Genomic DNA, 8,296 nt, shown 5'->3' with positions numbered 1-8,296 from the left:
TAGAGACTTGTCATTATGTATTCATGCTATTAAGTGGGACCGTAGTTCTTATCATCTTATCCAAAAAGCTCTAAGGGTAAAAAGGAATTTCCGAAGTGTATGTATACTACAGTTAATGATGTTCAAAATTAACACTATTATACTTTGAATGTAAGTCTGTATGAATATGGTTAAAATCAAGGTTGACTCCTAAAGCTTACACCAAATGGAGGAGTGTTAATATTGAACACAAATCAAAAATCTAGTTAGAAACATTTTATTTAAATGTGCCAAATAAAAACCCACATTTTCAGACCATAGGATGTTAATTAATACATTCAACGAAAATTTATGTTATTTTACTGCTGTGAATTTACAGAGTAATAATCCAGATCCATTTTGATTAGATGGTTGAAATACCCTTCCTAGGTTACACTTAACAAACATCACAAATCCCTTATAATAATGTAAACAAAATAACTTTTCCCTAAAAGGTGAACTTGAGAACTTCAGTCCACTCTTTCAGGACTTGCACTTCTTCTCGGACTTCCTGATGGGGAACGACTACAAAGAAAAACATTAGGTTTGGAACCAATTAGTGTCTACTGAAACTTATTCTTCTCATGTATATGTCAGGACAAAACTCAGTCTGAATAAATGCAAAGGTGGCCAAAGGTACTGAATTCCTATAGCAGAGATCTAAAAATTATGTTGGAGATTGTATATACAAATCCTTTGTCCCTGCTTAAGATTAGGCTTAATAGGCTCCTCGCTAAAATTATAAAGTTAAAGAGAACAATTATTTGAATTTTGGGGCTTTTTGATCATTAAGTATCAACTAAGCAAATAATAGTTCGGCTGCAAGATTTCAAGCTAAAAAATTTTCTTCATGTGAGCACTTCCTTTTTACCTATTGTCCCCATTTGGGAAAAGAAAAAGTACAGGTTTCTTAACATGAAATACTACAATTAAGGGTTCACAGGACTAACCACATCTAAATAATCATCCTAACATTTTATGACTAAATATTGCCAACGACAGTATAATCTGATGTTGAAGCAGGAAAAACAATCATCTCAGAAACTTAGAATCTAGTATTTTAATATATATAGCACCAATTCTCCAAAGAGCTCAAAGCTTGCAAAGTAGGCAGTAAGCAAACAAATTCTACAGAGGCCACATCTGACAGTTAAGATCTGGCAACAAATTATTTAGCTTACCTTCTTTTTGGAGATGGAGATCTGGACTTTGATCGGCTGTCAAAACATGAGAAATTCTATTAAGAAAAAATACTAACCAATCCCTTTCTTATAGTCACCATACCATGAAATGAACCCCCAAACTGTCCCTGAGCTTAGAAAGTCAGGCTGCAGTTAAACTGAAAAAGAGCCTACCAGTTTTTGCTAACAAAAACTGTTCTTCATTAAGGGAGCGAATTGCTTTATTTTATTACGATTACTCTCTTACACTCTACTCTAAACACAATTATCTCAGAATGCTTCTCCATGCACCTGTCAGTTCTAACAAGGGCCTCTTAATATAACCCAAAGTCACAAACTTCTTTCCCACTATAGCTTGACTTTTCCCTGGAAAGTTAGCCAGAAAAGGCCATGTATAAATGAAGTTCTAAAGTTTGGTTTTTTAATAAGATACTGTGTTCCCACTTAACACCTAGGCTTAAGAGTTAACACCAAATTTCAGCAATTCAAAACACTTTGAACTCTTTGGATATTGGTGCCATATAACTAGAAGAGCATTAATCAGACCTTTACCCTACCTGCTTCTTGGTCGTGAAAGAGACCTGGATCTTGATCTTGACCTCGACCGGGATCTTAATAAAAACAAAAATACAATTATACCAAGTAGTCTGTAGGAGTAATTTTCTTAAACACCTACTGAGCACCTTATTAGGTAGGCTAGGAATAGAGGGGCTAAAACTGAGCAAGATGCAACTCTTGCCTTATATCAGTCTGAGACTGGACAAATGATCACACTTTCAACCAGCTCTGATATCAAATAAATAAGTAAACACCATCTCAATTATTTGTTTCTATCATACTCAATGAGCTGAGTTGTCAAAGTTCCTGTACAGAGGCACAATATTCTTAAACATTGTGTAGTATCCAAGAGAAATAAAATAGAAGGTTTTCATTTGAGAAGACTGGTATGATTTAATCTTATCTTAAAAGAATCAAATCAACCTCACATAGACCCCTGAACTCAGACTTCAATTCTTCAGGCGATAAGCTCAATGAAAAAAGTCATGACTGGGTAAGGCTTTATTCTTGATCAACAAGCTATCATGGTTCAGGACCATCCATTTGTCATACAAACTAAATCAGGCTCTGACATGCACATCTTGGGGTCCTGCAATCAAATTAAATGCAATTTTCTAGAGAGGGCCCAGATCTTTCTCAAATGAACCACAAGTGTTAGAATTCCTGCATGTAAGGACTTTGTGATATTACCCAACAGCAGTTAACTCCCTAGTATATGGCCTAACCAAACACTTAGTTTAGACACTGAAATTTAAGTTAGAAATCAAAATGGGAACTCCAGCTTTTTTTACTCCTTTTGTAGAAAGTCTTAATAGAAGACAGAAATGGATAAAATACTAGAAAACGAGCTGACAATACTAGGTAGTTGTGGCTGTTCAGTAGTATCACAAAGTCCTTAAATGCAGGAATTCTAACATTTGTGATTTGAGAAAGATCTGGACTCTCTCTCTCTAGAAAATACATCTAACTTGATTGCAGGACCCCAAGACATGTATGTTAGAGTATCATTTACCTATACAATAAATATAATCTGACTCCAAAAGTTTTCACCAACCTCTCTACCCAAAGTGTTCACTGGAATGATCTGAGATTTGTGCTTTAGACCCTCCCTCTACCATGGCCTCTTTAACAACCCTTAAAATCTTTACCTGGGCTTTTCTGCATCTGTATATCTAGAGTAATATCCATTTACAAGTCATGTATAAATTCAACTTTTAAATCTCAAATAAATATTTTCTGAGGCATTCCATTTCAATTATGTCCTTAAGAAACTCCACTGTTGTCATTAAGACATGGCAATCCAAATATACATATTAGGGAAAAAAACTGTTACATACTGGAAATACCTCGATCCTTTTACAGAACCAGACCTAGATCGTCTGAGTGAAGCTGATCTTGATCTCCGAAGAGACACAGATCTTGATCGTCGAGGAGACGCTGATCTTGACCTAAAAATTAAATCAAAGAAGTTTTAAGTCTGTCTCCCACTGAAGTCTTTTATTGCTTGTTAAAACTTGAATTAAATAAGATCTCTCACCTCCTTCCCCTGCTCCTGCTCCGTGAGCGAGAGTATCGCCTACCTCTGGATCTCGAATGTGATCTAGACCGTGACCTATTTTTCAAGTTAGAAAACAACAAAATGTCAGATGGCAACTCGTTTTTAGAGTTTGTGTGCCTCTGCTGAAATCAAATCTCAAAACTATTTAAATTTAGTGTCTCATTTGGAAATAAACTCTGGGCCTATTATTGCCACTTTTTTTTTTTTTTTTTTTTTACTACCTAAAAAAAGATTTGTTAAAAGCTGAATTACATCTTAGAATTACATAACATAAAACACTGTAATGTGTATTTAAAATAAACCTTGCAAGTTTGCAGGTCGACCCTCTTTGGCCCATGGTCTAGTAGATCTAGACGATCTAGAAGTATCTATAGCCGATCGCTGCATCTAGATGTTTTCTTCAATCTAACGACGATCAAACTGACAGCCAAATGAGCCAGATGAGGCTTGATTGACGCAAGAAGATTTTTCTAGTTGGGAATGTGGTCAATCTGGTGTTCCTCTTTCTAAACCGGAGGGGGCCCCAATTGTAAGCCAAATTTACTGTTACGGCGATCACCGTCTCAAATTTTCTGCCCTTTAAAGAATAAGGTGAAGCTAGGTGTAGATGACTCGAGGGGATCTGGCCTCTTATGCTGATCACCTCAAGGTCTAGGAGGATCTTAATTGTCGGATTTGCAAGGCGCCTCAGCATGATATCATAAGGCTCGTGACATTCTGAATCAAGGCGACTGACTCAAACGAAGAAACCTGAAAGGTTTTGACCAGGTTGATTATTAATATATTAACATTTGTTTAATTAAACAAAAATTGTAAAATACACCTGTACAATTAACATTCAAGTTTATAGAAAAATACTAGTTTCTGCCTTGCTAATAAAAGAATTACTCGATTAACTAACATACCAACCATTCCCTTATTAGAATAAATACCTGCTTCTTCTTCGTCGGCTATAGCGATGACAATCATAAGCATAATGTCCCTTTTCGCCACACTCATAGCATCTATCATTGGGATCAAAGGGACGTCGGGCAGGTGGTCTATCAAAACGAGATCTCCGAGGCATGCCTGTTGATAGTTCAACCCTCACTCGGGATCCACAAATCACCCTACAAAAGAAGAGCAACAAAATTCTAATGCTAAAAAAAAACACGTGACTTCCATTTAGAACTTTCCAATCACTCTTTGCCCTCAGAAGTTTCAGCTATCTTTATAAGCCCTTCCAACTCCATCTTTGCCCCACCCTTCATTTCTTAATAAAATTATGATTAGCTATTCAGTCTCCTCCAGACTACAGAATCTAAGCTTAGCACCTAGCTCACTACCCAGCCCACAGGAATATTAATAAACATAAGTTTCACAACCAACATCTTACTTACTTTCCATCCAGGCCTCTCACTGCATCTTCTGCATCTCTAGGATCTTCAAATTCCACAAAGGCAAATCCTGGAGGATTTCTGGCAATCCACACAGTTCTTAACGGACCATAATAACTGAAAGCCCTTTCTAACTCTCCTTTGCCAGCACCAGTTCCCAGGTTACCAACATACACCTTGGTTTCTGTTTAAAAATGCAAATAGAAGAATGCATGTTACGCAAAATTTGCCCTAAGTTTGAAGGAATTCTTCGTCTTAAAACAGGCCATCCTTACGACTGCAAACCATGTTTAATGCTCTATCAAGGGCTGAATTAATGAATTTAGTCTTAAAACCAGCAAAGTCCGTAATCTTCTGAAAAGCTGATTTATGACAAACTTCTTAACATTCTAATACAAGGGGGAAGAAAACCTCCAAAACACAGCACAGACGCATGGTAGGATATTCCGAGGCGTGGGGCGGGCTCCGCCCCGGCCCCGCCCCCGAGCCCCGGCAGCCCCGGGCGCGCTGGGAGCGCGCGGGCCGGCGGCGGCAGCGGCGACGGTAGCGGGCGGGCCCGGCAAGGGCCGAAACGGGAGAGCAGGGCTGCGCCGGCTCTCGTCCTCCACGGCAACCGCCCCAGGCGCAGGCTCGCCCAAGGCTCAGGTCCCCGCCCCAGAGCCATAAACCGCGCTCGAAAGAGCTAAAAGAGAAAAAGAAACCAGCCGCAAGACGAAAAGATTATGTCTCCATTCCCACTCCGCAATTCGACCGATCGTTGGACGAGAATGCGCAGCTCGAAGCTGCCACAGTTTTGTTCAGTCTCAAATTCACCCTTGATTTTACGGCTGCGACCAGATCTGTCCGCTGAAGTGGCGGGAAAGCGCCAAGGAAATGCGCCACCATGGTCGTCAATGTGCGCAAAATGGCAGCCGAGGGCGGGGGGGGGCAGGCGGGCGGCTCGAAGGGCAGCAGGAAAACAGTGATTGTGGGCCTGGCTTGGGCTGGGGCGGGAGACGAAAATGTCCAAGAATTAACCTGGAACTCGGCACAGACCTACACTCGCCAGCCCCTGTCTTCCTTCCACACCCCGCCCCCGCTGCCTCCGGCTTCGTACGGTGTGCGCCGAAGCCGCCATTACGCACGCGGAATAACCGTTTCCCAACAGCCGCGCCAACCCCACAGCCTCGCAGTACTCACTACACCCACAGCAACATCCCTCACTGGGCCCTAGCCTCTTACCTCCTCCGTACCGCCCGTAACGCGACATGATGACCGGCCCGCGAGCTCTGCTCTTTCAGCTCACAGTGCCCAGGTATCCAGTAAGACGAAAACCGCACCACCGACCCACCAGCCAACGGTCCTGGCGGCACTACGAGGAAAAGCCTGGGTTCGCGCTTATATATGCGGCGGCTGCGTTTCTTTGCGCATGCGTCATCTCGACGTTCTGCGCGGCACAAAGGAGCTGGGCGGAAACAGCCGAGATGCGGCGCGGAGGGAAGTGGAGAGACTGAGACGCCGGTCACGGGCGGAGGGATACGTTTCCATGGGAACGCCAAGATCTCGCCAGTAAACCCTTGGCCTTTCCTGCGGAGTCCCGCTCCCCCGCCCCCTTTTCCTGTACCCCCTCTTCATTTTCCTTCCCTTCTCCCTCCCCCCTTTCATTTTCCCCAATCTAGGTGCTGTCAGCTCTAGTAATCTTACTACAGGTGCATTAGACCGGCCTTATGAAAGGCTGTAAAATTTAACCGCTGATGTTGCAGCCGTCGCCGCCTTTCTGCTGGGGGACCCGGCCTAGACTGCGACTCAGTGATCTTTGGGGCTCATCAGAGGTAATCGGGAGTTTGGCCAGGGTGAGAACTCCATGAATCCCATAGGCCTCAAAAGGGGTGATCCCCCAGGTACCGCCCGCCCTGCACCGATCCTTCAGAACCAGCCGCCAATTTTCACCAACACGGTCCGAGTTCTTGGAGTCTGGGGGACAAAGGAATAGAGATTTTTTTTTTCCTGTTGTGTTTAAATTGTGACAAAACCCTAAATCCTTACAGCATTTTGGCTAGTGGCAATTCTGAAATTATTTACATTGATGCACAAAGTAATGTATTTGTGCTTCCCTTGTAGTGCTTTCTGCTTTGTATTGTAGTAACACATCTCATCCACTAATACTCAGATCCTGAAGTCTGGGACTTTCTCAAGTCGTCTTGGCATAGCAGCTTTGCTGCTCAGCCACTCTATATATCAAATAAATGAAAATCTTTACTTTAGAGTCGCTTAAAATCCAGTTTTGATTTCATACAATGTAATTGCCAGACACCAGCTCTATGAATACAGATTTAACTTCTTTTTTACCATCCACACACAAAAAAAGACATTACACCGTAAATACTTGGAATACACGAGTTGGAAATGTTCCACACACTAGAGGAAATCCTTAGGTATTTGCATGTTTTTTTTTTCATCTGCTGTAACTTCACTTGGTGTGTATAGGTGTGGGGTAGAGTACAGGAGAAAGGAGGTTTAGTAGAATAAGCCTATAGTCAGGTGAATATGGATTTTCTCCAAGTAATGCTACGATTTTATACATATATATTTTTATGTATAAATTATATATGGAGAAAATACGGATTTTCTCTGAGTAATGCTACGATTTTATACATATGTATTTTTTCAGATTTATTAAATTATGGAAAGAATTAGTCTGTCTCAAGAATATCTCCAGCAAAAAAATCAAAGTTCTATAGAGTATATTTGTTTTCCTCTAGTCTCATTGATTTTTGTTGTTATCTACTTAACAGGGTTCTTCTCAAAAGGATTAAACAATAAGTCTTTGTATATACCCCCTGAAAGATAGACTATCAATTTTGTAAAACCTCACTAATTTGACTTTCTTCTATTAAGAATTTATGAAAATTGCTGTTGTTCAAAGCATAGATAACTTATTGAAAGATAGCTCTTATCATACTGGGTAACTCCTATTAGGCCTCAATAAATATTTTTTGGCTCTGAATACAAAGTCTATGGTACAAAAGAGAATTTCTAAGCAAATAATAGTGGAAACAATATGAAAAGAAACAATTTTCCAACTTATAACAAACTGCTTTCAAGCACATTAAATGAAAAGGGGTAAACCCTGAGTGGCTTTCCTGCCTCTCTAAGAGACAAGTGTTTAGTTAAGCTAATTACATATTATTTAGCTCTAGTAAGAGAGGACCAATTCTAAGCTGGGCTTTGTTAACTAGTTACCATGAAAAAATAATAGTACTGTTTACTATTTCTGTACACTATATACTGAATACTCTTTCTCTAATAACACATAATCAATTCTTTTCACTAAGCGTCAATCCAAATCAGGGAGATTTTATTGTACAGAGCACTTTTATTCCTGCTGATTCTTTGGAAATCAGTTTCATCTACATAAATTTATGTGTCTAGGATTCTCTGTTAAATTAAGATCACATTCCCAGATTCAATTTGAATGTGAAAGCTACTTAATTCAATTCAACAAATATTTCAATATTTCCTAATATGAAATATTGAGTAATTCTTAACATATTACTGTTGCTAAATATTGATAATATTATTAGTTTAGGAAGGGGGAATTAATTCTTAATCCTTTTACTACAGCT

General features: G+C 40.1%; 1 protein-coding gene across 4 annotated transcripts; it reads right to left on the bottom strand.

Annotated features, from left to right (window-relative positions):
* Positions 1-240: 240 nt before the first annotated feature.
* On the bottom strand, positions 241-6,070 carry SRSF7 (serine and arginine rich splicing factor 7). 4 transcript variants are annotated; one of them, XM_087436868.1, is made up of 8 exons: positions 5,913-6,070; positions 4,695-4,875; positions 4,248-4,424; positions 3,295-3,369; positions 3,095-3,205; positions 1,757-1,810; positions 1,200-1,235; positions 241-543 (listed from the first exon to the last, which is right to left on the bottom strand). In XM_087436868.1, the coding sequence occupies exons 1-8, from the start codon at positions 5,938-5,940 to the stop codon at positions 489-491; spliced, it is 717 nt and encodes a 238-aa protein (XP_087292994.1). In that variant the 5' UTR covers positions 5,941-6,070; the 3' UTR covers positions 241-488. The 4 variants fall into 4 exon arrangements, with proteins under 4 accessions (XP_087292994.1, XP_087292996.1, XP_087292997.1 ...); XM_087436870.1 differs by having other exon boundaries at positions 3,104-3,205; XM_087436871.1 differs by lacking the exon at positions 1,200-1,235.
* Positions 6,071-8,296: the final 2,226 nt, after the last annotated feature.

This window comes from Ceratotherium simum, chromosome 11 (genome assembly GCF_057802395.1).
Source record: "Ceratotherium simum simum isolate JZ-2026a chromosome 11, ASM5780239v1, whole genome shotgun sequence".
Classification (NCBI taxonomy): domain Eukaryota; kingdom Metazoa; phylum Chordata; class Mammalia; order Perissodactyla; family Rhinocerotidae; genus Ceratotherium; species Ceratotherium simum.
The sequence above is the reverse complement of the archived record's forward strand: the minus strand, read 5'-3'. Positions and strand labels throughout refer to the sequence as shown.